The sequence below is a fragment of the Marmota flaviventris genome, chromosome 12, assembly GCF_047511675.1.
Source record: "Marmota flaviventris isolate mMarFla1 chromosome 12, mMarFla1.hap1, whole genome shotgun sequence".
In the NCBI taxonomy this organism is placed as follows: Eukaryota; Metazoa; Chordata; class Mammalia; order Rodentia; family Sciuridae; genus Marmota; species Marmota flaviventris.
In genome coordinates this window covers 12,423,535-12,437,698 of record NC_092509.1, presented here as the reverse complement: position 1 = coordinate 12,437,698, position 14,164 = coordinate 12,423,535, and the positions used below count along the sequence as shown (strand labels likewise).

Sequence of the window (14,164 nt, the reverse complement as noted above, 5' to 3'; positions counted from 1 at the left end):
TCATGCCATTTGGAGTGTCTCCCCAACCTGCAGCAGAAGTGTGGGGGTGAAGGAGGGCAGGGGCAGCCTTTTCTGAAGCCTTGTGCCCTCTCTTCTTTGCTGATTAAGTGATAAACAGCTAAAGCTTTTCCCCAGGTGGGACTGAGCAGAGGGCCTGGGCCAGGGCCGGAGGGCTCAGAAGTGAGAATGAGGTGGCCACCCTGATTTAGTCAGCAGAGGAACAGACACCAGAGTGGTCCCTGAGCCCTGTGGGTTTACTCTGACACGTAGCACTGGGGACAGTGACCTCCTGGTGGTCCCAGCCACAAGACATGGGCCTACAGACTCCCACTATCTGGGCCTCAGTAGCCCTCTGTGGGGAGCCTTCAGCCAAGTACTCGCAGCACCTCTCAGGGCAGAGCCGAGGTGGGAGCCTGAGTCTCCCTCTGGCCTGGAGTCCCTTGGCAGAGTGTGGGTGTGTCTCAGGAAGCTGGGCCTTTTTTGCACCTAATACCTAAAGTATCTGTTCACCTGTGGAAACACTTCCCTGAGGTCCCATGCACCTGCGCACACCTCTGCACCTGCCCCCACCCAGGACGCTGTCTGTGTACAGATAAGGCTCCTCATGCCTCCCTTCCTTCCTGTCCCCTGCCCCCATGACACCCCCCACTGAACTGTCCTAAATTGACAGGCAGAAGCGGTGCCCAGCCTGGCAGGCCAGGGCCACCCTGTCTACTTCATCCGGGCATGATAGCTGAAGACGGGAGGAAGTGCAGGCCAGATGTCTGTCCTCAGGGTGGCTGCCCTGGGTGGGCCCTGTCACCAGGGCAGGGATCTGAGTTCTGGGACTTGGGCTGAAGGGAAGCGAGGGAACCACCAGTCTCAAGGAGGAGCTGAGGGTAACTGGTACTACACTGTTGGACCTGGTCACTTTTTAGGCTAGGGCTGCCGCTAGGCTAGCTGCAGCTATGGTGGGCTGCACACTCCATGCCAAGCAGAAGCCATTGGGAAGCTTTTTAGTTTGGGGCACTTTTGCAAAAGGGAAAGAAGACTAATTTTTAAATGCACTTTCCCAGCACTGGCCCTCCTCGCTCTAGGAGTGTTCTTACTGACTCAAAAAACATCAGTGTTTGGGGGCAGCTGAGTGACCCTCTGTCCACCCCTGCTCCCTGCCCTCTGAGTCCTCCCACTCTGGGCTCAGGGCTCAGGGGACAGACCCCCCCCCCCACACACACAGAAGGGAGTCAAGATCAGATGCTGGAGTTAGCATCCAGGATGACCCTCTGTGAGTACTTAGCACATCTGGATTGAAAATGCCAGCTGGAATCTGTTTGAGATGGGAACTGATCATGGAAAGAAGGTGCTACCGGCTCAGGGCCTCCGTAGAGGACCTCTTGGCCCAACCTCTTGCCACACAAAACTCCCTAAGGGTTCTCCACCTTCTGGCACTGGCCAGAGAATTGGGCAGATCCACCCACCTCTTCTACTTGAGAGGGTCTAAGAACAACATTGAGAAAGCATTTACTGAGTTTTATGAGCCTTATTTTATTCTCACAACTGTTCTATTAGTGGTTACATTCTGCTGACTTTAAAAACCAGGTCATCTAAGGCTCAGAGATGTTTGATAACCACCTCGAGGTCCAACAGCACATAGGAGCGGAGGCACGCCCCACAGCCTTATCACCTGACTCTAGCCAGAGCAGTTCACTACCACATGAGAACCTCTGGCCTAGGTCGCACGTGAAAAGCACACCTACACCAGAGCCAGAAGCACAGGAGGCCAACTGCTCATACAGACACCTCTGCAGTTTCTGGTCCTCTGGTGCCATAAGTGGCCAGGGTCCCCAGCATTATGAGGCCCATCTGTCTGTGTGGCCTCCACCCACCGGTGCTCTCCTGCAGTGGAAGCCTTGATGACCGAGCAGCTGTCCATCACAGTCTTCTGCATACCCGACTCCCCCAAGAGGCTGGGCCTCAGCTATGTCTCTCTTGCCAGTGCAGCTGGCTCTCAAGCTCAATGCTCAGCCCCTGCGATGGAGGCCAGCTCAGCTCCTTTCTGTCTTTGGAATTTGCCCTGTGGAAGGTGCTAGCTAACCCAGAAGTCTGAGCGAAGTCTAAGACACTGGGCACCACTTAGAAATCATCTTGGACCAACATTGCCATGTGTTTATTGGGGCCAAACTTCCATCGTGCAGATGTGGCCAGCTTCCTGGGCTGTTTAAGGAGGGCAGGTGGGAATGCTGTGAAACCTGAAGGGGGAGGCTGTTTGGTGACTGGCCCTGGACTTCTAAGAGGAGACTGAGACTGCACTGTGTTGGCAAGTTACAAGGTCCCAACATCGATGCCTGACCCTGTGGGCCTGCATGTCTGTGCCAGCCTAGAGCTGAAAGTCTGCAGGACACAATTGTGGTTTGCAGCAATCAACACAGATCCAAGTGCTCAAGTGGCCACCAGGCCAGAATGTAGCATAGTGCAGGTGTGCTGGGGAGCCCCCACCCAGGAAGAGCAATAAAGAAAAGGACTGCCAGTGCCCACTGCTCTCTTCGAGGCTGGGAGCAGCTCGGGCTCTTCTGCACTTCCTTTCCTTAACCTCAGAAAGGTTGTTTTCTTCTGCCAACTTCAGAATTCACCTCCAAGCTTCTCTTCCCAGTGAGGTGGTCTCATTGGGAATTTGCTTAGGACATCTGAATTATGCCAAGAGTTCCATGAATCACCTTGGCTCTTTGCATCACAATAAAGTCACGAAGGGCATCTGAGTCTTCAGTGTCAAATCCAGAGGCCTTGGGGTAAGTTACTGCGGGAAGCACCTGCAATTCTTGCCGAGATGTATTAGATCATTTATTTGTTGAAGGCTTTTCTGGGTGGTAGCCCAGGGAGTGAGTTTTTATTCCAAAATTAACACGAAGCCTCAAAACAAATTCTCCCCCTACTGAAAGCTAAAAATACAACTGAGCAGTTGACTCATGTCCCTGATGCTGTTTGAGTAACTTAGGTGGGCGTGAACCCACCGAAGGGTGATGTCTCTGTTCCCAGGACGGTGAGGCAAGGACAGAGGTGGAGGCCTCTGCCCCCACTGGTTGCCAGCATGGCTCACTCTAGTGGGGCTGCCATCAAACTGGCTCTTGGCTTGGAGGCGGGAGGCAGGAGGGATGCGCTCTAACTGGGAGAGCACTAGCAGCAGGGTCAAAGCTGTCTGGTTTGTGACAAGCTGATGATGGGCAGTAGCAGCTCCTGACCACCAGAGGGAGCAGGCAGAAGCCATTAGGATTCTGTCCAGGCGAAATGTCACCAGCTCCTTTTACTGGGGCAGGTTGCTCTGGGTTTCAGCTGGCATTTGATAGCACATTTGTCATACTTCATACAGCCGTTGTGCACTCTGACTGGCTTTGAATGCAATGAGAGGCGATCCAGGGCTTGCGATTTCCCTTGCCCTTCGCCTGTGGCACAAAGGAAGTGAAATCACCCTCTAGTTGGACTTCACACAAGTGTGTCTCGCTCACTTGGGGTGCAGACACATGGGCCAGGCATGGGCAAGGACGCTCACACTCGTGGGCACTCAAAGGTCCTCTGGGTTTCAGATGCATCCTAACCAGAGAGTGCTGGTGTTGGCAGGAAGCTCCAGGCTACAGGGCACAAGTCACCATGCCATGTGCGGCAGCCTGGAAAGCCACCATGGAGGGGGAGGTGAGCACGCAGAGAGCAGAGCACATCGCTGTTCCCAGGCTGAGCCCCGGACTGGCACGTACTTTAGGGAATGCTTGAAATGAAAGGTGCTTTAATGGAAGCTCATCTAGTATGGTTTGCAAGCAAGAAGGTTTGCAAGGCACACCGTGAACCAGCCCTGCCAGGCTCCTGTTCTGCTGCGAATCAGAAGGATGGTAGTCAGCAGCTAATGATCATGGTCCAGCACATGGAGCTAAGCAAGCCAATGGGCAGGTTTGGCTGACATGACTGAGTGAGGGGGAAGACAGATAATAAGGAACTTACCCTCACTCCCATGAACCTGTCCCTGAGAACGATCCATGAGAGCAAGAACACAAAAGCTTTGTTGCAGCAGAACAACACCGACACATCCGTAGTGTTTATTTTCTTTATTGCATGTAAGTACAGGTAGTTTGTGAGTGTCCAAAGAACACCAAAAGGGGCTGCCTTGGTAAAAAACACCTTCAAAGTCAAGCCATTGTCTCCAAAAAATCGACAGCATTCCCTAAAACAAGGAAAGAGAGGCAGTGTTATTACAGTCCTGGGTTGAGGCAGACCATTTTCCCCCCTATACTCAATTTTTCTTTTTCTCTCTGTTTTTAGAAAATATGGCAAGGTCTTTTAATTTATTATCATTTTAAACAAACATCTTTCCATTACAGCTCTTGGACCTATAGCTTTATTCTGTTATAAAACGTGGCACAGTGACCTGATGTCACAGAAGAGTCCTTCTATCTAGGTGATGTTTGGAAAGGATGGTTCTACACAGAAGGGATGTTGGGATTTTCTCACCTGGAGACCCAATTCCATGGTGTACCATCTTTGGAGAAAAGGGGGCAGACAACACCCTGCTCTAAGTGCCCCCTCCTTGTTCCCCAAAACCTAGCTCATGGAACAACCTTAGAGTGGCCTGGGCCTGAAGGTCCACACGTGCTGTCTTGAAGGACAAGGCTCCCCCTGCACGCTGGGAATCAGGCAAGCCACTGTCATCTGTAGAAAGCTGCTTCCCTCCACCTGCACCAGGACAGTTACTCCCTGGGGTGCTGGTCAGACAAGACCCTAAGCAAGCTCCTGCTCATGATGTCACAGCTTCTGCACCTGACATGTGAAACCCTCTGTCAAAGGGATGGGTGTGGAGCTGAGGGCACTGTGGAAGGGTACGGGTCACTCCTCCAGCTGGCTGCCACTGAACAGAATGTCACAGGGGGAGGAGGCCCTGGTTGGTGCAGCAGTGAGGGACAGAAGTGCCATCTGTTCAGCAGTCACCACTGGACCTTCCCCTGTGTGTTTCTCAGGAGCATGGGCCTCATGAGCCCCCTTGGGGTATTTTCTTTGGTCTCCGGGGAACCCTTCCCACTGCCCTGGCACAGCTGCTCCGTGGACAAGGCACATGGTGAGTGACTGACTGATCTCATCTTTGTGTAAGAGAAGGAGTCACAAGAATTTATTTTGGGGGCTGTGAAAGAAGATGGTTGTTGTGAACATTAGCCCCTGGAAATGTCATTCAGTAAGGCAGGTTTTCACTTCCCAGGCACAGGAAGGTATTCTGGCTGTGATATGAAGAGGAATTACTACCTGCGTATTTTCTCCACGAGGCCAAGTTTAGAGTGCTTAATCCACCACGTGGAACCAGGAGGAGCAAGCACATCCAGGTTAGTGCCTGAGGGGAAGTCACACTTGTAGAAGGAGGCTTTCTCAGGCCACTGCAGATTCTCCAGGAGGGATCACTGGCATTTGGAAAAGTGTTTAAGAAAAATTGAGCCAATGCTCCACATGCAGAAGGAGGCTGTGGGAGCTTTGGGGTCACACACGAGGAGAGCCTTCAGGGCTTGGTCTCAGGGGACTGCCTGATTCCCCAGCTGTCAGGAGCACAGAGCCTTGCTCTGGTGGGGCCTGAGGGCAGATGGATGAGTGAGGACACCTGGCCCCTTGGAGAGGCCCATGCAGGCTCACAGCCACGGTATGCCCAGCCAGAGTGAGTGGTGGAGGCCAGCTGGGCACTGAACGTGCCAGCCTCCCTGAATGTGCACAAGAGCAAAAGAAGAGCCACTACTGGAGAAAACCAAATACACTAAGGTGGGAATGGTCCAGCCTTGGCCTCTTATTACAATCCAGTGTTCAAAGAGGAAACTTAAGAATAAGAGTCAAAGGATATTTGCTGATATTTTAAATTTGTTCTTACTATCAATCCAAAGTGAAAAATTTTATTCATACCTCACCATGAGGTATCCACAGAAGAAACAGAAAACTCATTAGGGAACGAGGAGAGGGCCTGGGCAGAGGAAACACCCTGTGTGTGGAACCTGCCACAGTTCTGCCACCCTTGCTGTGCTGATCTCAACCAGTCAGCACCAGGAAGAACGGTTGTGGTCACTAAGTCCATCAAGAAACCAGTTCAGAGAGTGGCTCCCATTCTGGCCTGTGTCTGTGCAGCCGCCCTGTGGCTGATGGACCTGCGTTCCTGTCTGCTGTGAAGCTCTCCTGCAGCACCTCCACTGCGGTACCTGCCTTTATTTGCAGAGAAGTCTTTGCTCCCAAGGGAGAGGAAGGATGGCTTCCTTCATGCCTGTGATTATGGTCTGTAAGTGATGCCAGTCCCTTGGGTAGGACCCAGGAGCACAAGTACTCTTTCCTGTCTAATGACAACCAGTGTCAGCTCTATTTCGAGGTTCCCCTTTGAAAGGAAAACTGTGAATAGGATTTCCAGGTCCATCTCATTGGCTCCTATAAAAATTAATTCATATTGCACAGGGGCCCTCCAAACCAGTAGGACAGCTTACTTCCTGTCTGAGAATCCGCATCTTACTCCTGTAGAACCTGGTGGTTGGAGGCAGGGGAAGGAGGAGGCGGGCAGAGACGTGGTTCAGGGCTGACTGCCCCAGCCAGGAGCAGGAGAACAGTGGGTGTCCCATCCTGAAGTGGAGGGCACAAGACTTCTGGACCTGGCATGGCTCTGTTGGATCCATGAGGACTCCTGCCAGGAAGTGACAGCTCAGCTTGGGGATCTTGGTTCTAACCAGACCAAGATGCCTGGCCCCTTCAGGATCACGGAGACTGAGCACTAAGGGGAGTCAGCTGGCTGTCCTGTGCATACCCTTGATTGCAAGGGGACCCAGGAGAGGTGATAAGCTCAGATCTACTTCTTCCAGGGCTGCCTGTTGCTATGCAAAGACTAGAGTGCCGTCAGCGCTGTCCCGACGGACTTCCACTCAACCGACTGCACAGCTGAATGTCCTTTGTTCTTTGCACTCAGTGATGCCCTGGGCCGGTTGGAGGCCAGAGGCTGCCAGGCTGCTCTCCACCAAGCCCTTCTGGTCCTATAACTGGGTCAGAGGCCAGTCTATATTCAGACATGTTTGTTTACAGTCCTGCGCATGCCAATTGTTCTTGGTATTTAAGCTGCATTGTTCAATTTAATATTTCATGAACCAAAGAAATATGAGTGAGAAAGGAAGGGCTTTTACTATGAAATCTAAGTTGATAGCTTTGAGGAAGACAAAGAAAGCAGGCACTGAAATACTGCAACTGTGTCATGTAGAGAACTGTGGTTAGGTAGGAAGGTCTGCAGAGGTCTGTAAGTCCCGTGCCCCTGTAGCTGACAGATACTGATGCTCCTGGTACTCTACAGAAGTGCTGTTGGGTCCCCAGCAATCAAGGAAATGCAAATCAGAACACACTCTAGTCAGAATGGCGGTCATTGAGATACCATTAATGATAAGTCTTGGCGAGGATGTGGGGAAAAGTCACATTTGTACATTGCTGGTGGGACTGCAAATTAGTACAACCACTCTGGAAAGCAGCATGGACATTCCTAGACTAGGAATGGAACCACCATCCATCCCACTCCTTGTTATTTATCCAAAAGAATTAAAATCAGCATACTACAGTGAGACATGCATACCAATATCAATAGCAGCCCAATTCACAACAGCCAAGTTGTGGAACCAGCCTGGGTGCCCATCAACAGAGGACTGGCTAGAGAAAACGTGGTCTGTATACATGGTGGAGTTCTACTCAGTCATAAAGAAGAGTGAAATTATGTCATTTGTGGTTAAACAGATGGAAATGGAGAACATCATGCTAAGTGAATTAAGCCAGGTTCATTCAAGGGTTGAATGTTTTCTTTTACATGTGAAAGCTGCAGGGAAATAGAAAAGGGAAGGATTTCATAAAAATAGAAGGGAGAACAGCGGAGTAGAGAAGGGGATGGGGAGCAGGAGCAGGGATGGGAAAGAGGAGGAGCAGCAGAACAAATTAATGGAAACATGTCATGTGCATCATGAGCATATCACAGTGAATTCCACAACTATAACACACCAATTAAAAAAGCAAAAGTAAATTAATTAAACCACAATTAAGTGGAAAAGAGGAAAAAATAAAAAGAGAATCCCCATGGGGTAGCCTGTCTGGGCAGGATTAGGATGGCTTGTCATTTAATTCAAATCAACAAGGACTGCTTAACACTTGTTTTATTTCCAATTCTAGACAGGGCACTGTGCCTGATAAAGAAAAAGTAAACTTTTTAAACTAAGAAAGCTTTTTTTTTTTTTTAACTAAGAAACTTCATTTTATTGTTTCTTTAATAATTTCCTTTCCCCGCTATTTTCTTTTTCTGGGGCATCTTTTAATCAGATGTTAAGACCATCTGGTTTGATTCTCTAATTTCATCTTTTCTTTCCTTTTGTCTTTCATTTTTCCTACTTGGTCTTATTTTGAAGGATTATCTTGAATTATACTCCAACTCCTTTATTCATAATTTTTAAGTGGGTTGTCTGTGTTAACTTCTGATACATTAGATGGCAGAGATTGAAGTGATACCATTGAATTCCTGGCCAATGCAGAGAGCTGGACTGTGCTGTAAGTTCTCATAAAAGTTAAACTTTAAGCTGGACCTTGAAGAACAGGTAGAATTTACATAGTATGGGTGCTGGTGGGTGAGATAAGAGAATGATTTGTATCTAATAGGAACAAAGGAGTATAAAAATAACACTGGAAATTAAATATAGGATAAATAAGTTAAAGACTAACAAAGAGTCGAAATACAATGTTAAAACAGTCTTCCATAAAATGGGGGGGCGGGTCAGGGGGAGAACAGAGAAAGAAAAGATAAAATTATAAAATCAAACCAGAAAGTCCAATATTGAACTATAAGCAGCTCCAGAGAGAGGACATTGTGGGAGAAATAACAAAAGAAATAATTCAAGAAACTTTCTTGAAACTGAAGGACATGAATCTTCATAATGCAAGGGTCCACCAAGTACCAAGGAAAACAATGACGAGAGAACCACATGAGGCACACACTTGTGAAATAAAGGGATGAAAATAAGATCTAAAAGCTCCCAAGAGGAGCAAAACAGAACACTTCAAGGGAGCTCAACAGCAAAGATGGAAGCTACACAATAGTGGTCCAAACCCTTATCATTTGAAACACTTCTCTCCCAGCCAGAAATGTAAACAGCCCACTACTGATCCAAGGTGAAGGTAGAATAAAATATTTTCAGTGTCACAGAACTCAATAGCACTGCCTCCTGAGTCACCAGAAGAAGGCTGGTACCACAAGGAGAGTGCAAGCCAAGGAGGACATAGATGTGCAGCAGGACCTGGGCTCCGCTGCAGGCGCAAGAGAGGGAGTCCCCAAGCTGGAGGCTCTGCAGCCACTGAGAGGCTGCTGGGATTCGAGTCTCCAGGAAGCCTTGCCGATCAAACAAGGTCAGAGGAGACATTGATGGGTGTTTGAGATGTTGGAACACTTAGGGGAAAAAAATAGCAGCCATTAAATGGAAATCAAGGCCAATGGGACAAAAGAGGCAAATATTTCTGGCAGAAGAAAGGAGGGGTTGTTCCCAAGAGGAAGCGGAGTCATGAACAACATTTGCATGCTCATAATAATGAAAATGCTTTTAACCCCAAATTGGTATTTCATTACTCGGGAGGGAATGGAGACAGGGAAGAGAGAGTGAACCTCTGCGATTTGGAAACACAGAGGTAAGAATTTAACCTGTTTGATTTTATCTATTGGCTTCTGCACCAGGGGACAGTCTCCTAGAGGCTGAATGTGGCTGAGAGTAGGTTAGCATGGGGCAGGAGCTGCTGTGTTTTATAATTCCTTTTACTACAGTTTTGCTTTTGTAAGTTATATACAAAAATACATTAAATCACTAAAAATAAAAAATAAATATAAATAAATAAAAAATATATAAATAAAAAAGTATAAAAAAATAAATAAAAAATTAAAAACACACAAGAGAGATGTCAAGCCTCCATGGTGGAGGCTGAAATGTGGGCACTCTGAGACAGATCTGTGGAGTGTGATTGAAAACCTCAGGTGGAGGCGGGGAGAAAGAGAGACAGAGAGAGAGAGGGGTATGTGTGAATGTGTGTGTGTGTGTGTGTGTGTGTGTATGCTACAGCCCAAACAGATTAAATGACCTGCTCAAGTTTAAATGGATGTTCAGGTGGAGCCAGACCTGCAGGCTGTGCTCTTCCTCAGAGAACTCCCACGACCCCTCTCCATCTCTGTCTGGACCCCTGCATCACTGTTTCAATGTGTCCACCCTTAAGCTCCCTGATGAAGCCAGCACATCCCAGCCCCTCTCTCCCCAGATCTTCCACAGCCACACTTTTCAGGAGAGCCATCTGCAGGGGGTCCAGCCAGCCCTCCAGGACTTCCCTTCCCACCCTCCTGCTCCTCTAACCCAGAGCCTGATCCTCCACTTGCCCAGACCCTAGGTCAACTGCCCAGGCCTTGCTAATTCCAGTAGGGACTTTCTAGGTTCACTTTACCCTTGTAAGCTCTGACCCTGGGGACCCTGGCTCCCAGGAACACCTTCTCCACTTCCAACTCTGCACACGCCAGCACCTCTCCCACCTTGTCAGCCTTCCTCAGCAAGAATCCCAGTGTCTGCCCAGGGTTCTCCTCTTCCCCACAGTCCACCATTGCTCTTCAGTGGAAGCCCTTCTTTTTCCTGGTGCCTTCTTTGTCTTGGACATTCCAGGGCATCTCAAATCCAGACTTTCCAATGAACTCCTGGCTCGCGCCGCAACCCTCCATCCCTATGAGACACCATGATTCATGTTCCTACCCAGCCCAGACACTCGGGACTGTTCTTAGCTTGTCTTCTTCCCTCTTCTCGCCTAATTCATCACCAAGGCCTGCAGACTATTTCTTCTAAATGTTTTATCCCTATGGACACTGTCCTGGTCCACGCCCCTGTCCCCTGCCACTTATTTCTAAGGATGCTCTAATCCAAACCCATTAAATTACTTCACAATGAATAATCGAGGACTCGCATCATTCTCAACAAAATCCTGGACCCCTCCCTGGACAGTTCCCGTCAGGGATACACTCCTGACTGTTCTCCATAACTCAGGATGTACAGCACTTTTCTAGTTTTCCTGCAGTAATGGCACTGTCAGCTGACTAACGTCAATACTACCCCTGGCATTCGCGGCTCACTCAGCCTCCCAGAAATGACACTGTGATTCTTGTTTAACTTTTAAAATCTTGGAGGAGTTACATCATTTGAAATTTTATGTATAAATAAAATATTAGTCATATTTTATATTTTGTAATTGCAAAACTGCATTAACATGCAATTGCACTATACTTAAATTTTTCCAGATAATTCTCATGTGCAGCCAAATTTGTATCCAAAGGTTCATGCTCCCTTCTATTTTTCTCTTTCTCAAAAATTCTTTAAAATTTTTAAATGTGGTAAAATACACACAACATAGGATTCCCACCCCAACCACTTGTGAGCGCCCAGTGGGGGTGTTAAGTGTGTTCACACTGCTGTGCAGTGATCTCCAGAACCTCTGCATCTTGCCAAACATAAACTCTGACCCATTAGACAATCCCCTCCCCTCCCTCCAGGCCAGGAAACCACTGTTCCCTCTTCTGCCTCTGTGCATCTGACTGCTCTGGGAACCTTGTCCAAGGGGGGTGATGTGGCTTCTGTGCTCTTGGGGTTCTCTTTGCTTTACTTCTCAGAAGTCTGTAGACTCAGCTGTGGTGTGGCCTGTGGTAGAGTTTCCGACCTTCTGTAGGTGGAACACTTTCTCACTATGTCTATGGACCGCCTTCAAAGCAATCCCTTCTTCCAGGAAGAAATGGCTGCTTCCATCCTGGACAGAGTAGGTAAAGCTGCTGGGAGCCCGGGTGTACAGGCCTCTCTCTCTGTGAGATCCCGCTTCAGTTCTTCTTTATGTGTACCCCAAGCAGAACTGCTGGGTCATGGTGAGTCCATTTTTATCTTGTTGAGGAACTGCCCTACTGTTTTCCATATCAGGGGCACCATGTGACATCCCCAGCAGCAGAGCACAGGCTTCTGACTTCTCCACATCCTTGCCAGCACCTGTTTCCTTTTTCTTTACATTATAGCTACCCGAGTGCCTATGGTCTCACTGAGGTTTGGATTTGTATTTCCCTAACCAGTAGCGATGTCTGGCATCTTTTCACATGCTCACTGGCCATTTGTACATCTTCTCTGGAGAAATGTCAATTCAATTCCTTTTCTCATTTAAATATTGTCTTTGTTATTGCTACCGAGTTGAAGGAATTCTTTGTATATTTTGAATTCATCAATCCCTTATCATGATTTGGCTGATATTTCTTTCCATAGGTTGCCTATCCACTCTGTGTCCTTTGATGCACAGAATTTTCAATTTAATGTCACTCAAATTATTTATTTTTGCTTGTAGTTTTGGGAGGAATTTCCAAGAAATCATTGCCAAATGCAATAGCATGAAGTTTCCCCAAGAGTTTTATATTGTTACCTCTTAGATTCAGATTCACTTTTGAGTCATTTTTTTTTAAACATCATGTGGGGTAAGTATTCCACTCAGCTCAACATCCTGTTTTTTCCAGCCCCATTTGTTGAAAGACATCCCTTCCCCACTGAATAATTACAACACCATTCTGAAGGTTGTCTGGCCACATGTATAAGGGCTCTTTTTCTGAGTTCTCTTTTAGTCCTTTGGTCTATTGGGTCCATCTTCATGCTAGTACTACATACACTATTTTGATTACTGTAATTTTATAATGATGTTTGAATCAGGAAGTGAGGTCTTCAACTTTGATCCACTTTTTCAAGATTGCTTTGGGTATTCGGGGGTCTCTTGAAATTTCATCTGAAATTTAGGATAGATTTTTCTACTTCTGAAAAAAAAAAACCACGATGGGAATTTTAATGAAGATCATATTAAATCTCTAGATGACATTGGGTAATTAATATCTTAACCATATTAAGTCTTTTAATCCATGAGCACTGGATGTCTTCCCATTCATTTCTTTGGCAATGGTTTGTAGTTGTCAATATGCAAGTCTTTGACATCCTTGGTTGAGTCTATTCCTAAGTACTTATTACTTTGATGCCATTATAAATGGACTTATTTTACTTTCCTTCCTTTTAAGAAAAACCTTTTGAATTGAAATATACATTTCTTTAAGTGTCCAAAAATTAAAGTTTACAGTTTAATTTTTATAAACTGAAGTCATACATGTAATACTATCTCTACCAAGACGTAGAACATGCCCATGCTCTGGAGCTCTGTGCTCTCTCCTAGTCATTATCCTTCTCCCAAATAGAGTCATTATGCTGACTTCTATCTCCACAAATATTTTATATAAATACAAGGTCATAATTATGTACTCTTTTTTGTCTGGTTTCTTTCACTTAATAGTATGTGTGAGAGATTCATCCAAGGTGTAGGAAGCAGTATTCACTTCCTGTAGAGTATCTAACTTTATAAACATAACACAATTTATTTACCCATTCTACAGGTGATAGGTAATTGAGTGGCTTGGATTATGAATAATGCTGCTGTGAACAGTCTTGAAGATGTCTTTTGGTGTGTATGTGTGTGTATTTTGGGGGGTATATGCCTAGAATGGAAATACAGGCTCAAAGAGTATGCACCTTTTCAGCTTTAGAAAATAGTACCAAAATTTTCCAAAGTAGTTATGCCAGTTTATATTCCTGCTAACTTTTAACTGAAAATTAATCTATTCAAAATTAATATAACAACTGCTATATTTTGGTTTATTATTCTTTCCTACTTGTCCCATCTGTTCTTTTTAATTTGGTCTCTTTTGTGGGTTAAAACGTTAAAAAAATACTCTCAATCTCCCTCACGTTAGCTTGTTAGAAGTATATTTTAAAAATATTTTTTCCATAGTAGATATTGTACATTATATTCTCAAATATTGGAATATAGGAATATACTTTAGTTGATAATTCCATCACTCCTTGGACAGAACAAGGGCCTTATAACATTTGCATTCCATCCAACACTTCCTTACTGTATTTTGTGTGCTATTGTCAGTAACTTTTATTCTCTATATTTTTAGATTCTATGACAAACACATTCCTACCACTATTTTAGACAGTCAGTATCCATTTATAATTAGCCACTTATTTTCTCTTTTTAAAGCTCCTCATTCCTTCCTGAACTCTTACATCTCTGTCTGGGATCATTCCTTCTT

At 46.4% G+C, this 14,164-nt stretch overlaps 1 protein-coding gene across 2 annotated transcripts in view; it reads right to left on the bottom strand.

Moving 5' to 3' along the window:
- The window catches only part of Slc35f3 (solute carrier family 35 member F3), a 239,769-nt gene that overhangs the window by 7,398 nt on the left and 218,207 nt on the right, over positions 1 to 14,164 (bottom strand). For both annotated transcript variants that reach the window (XM_027948005.2, XM_027948006.2), the window contains one exon: positions 3,967 to 4,186. In XM_027948005.2, coding sequence (XP_027803806.1) covers positions 3,967 to 4,186 — 220 coding nt within the window. The remainder of the gene's footprint in view (positions 1 to 3,966; positions 4,187 to 14,164) is intronic.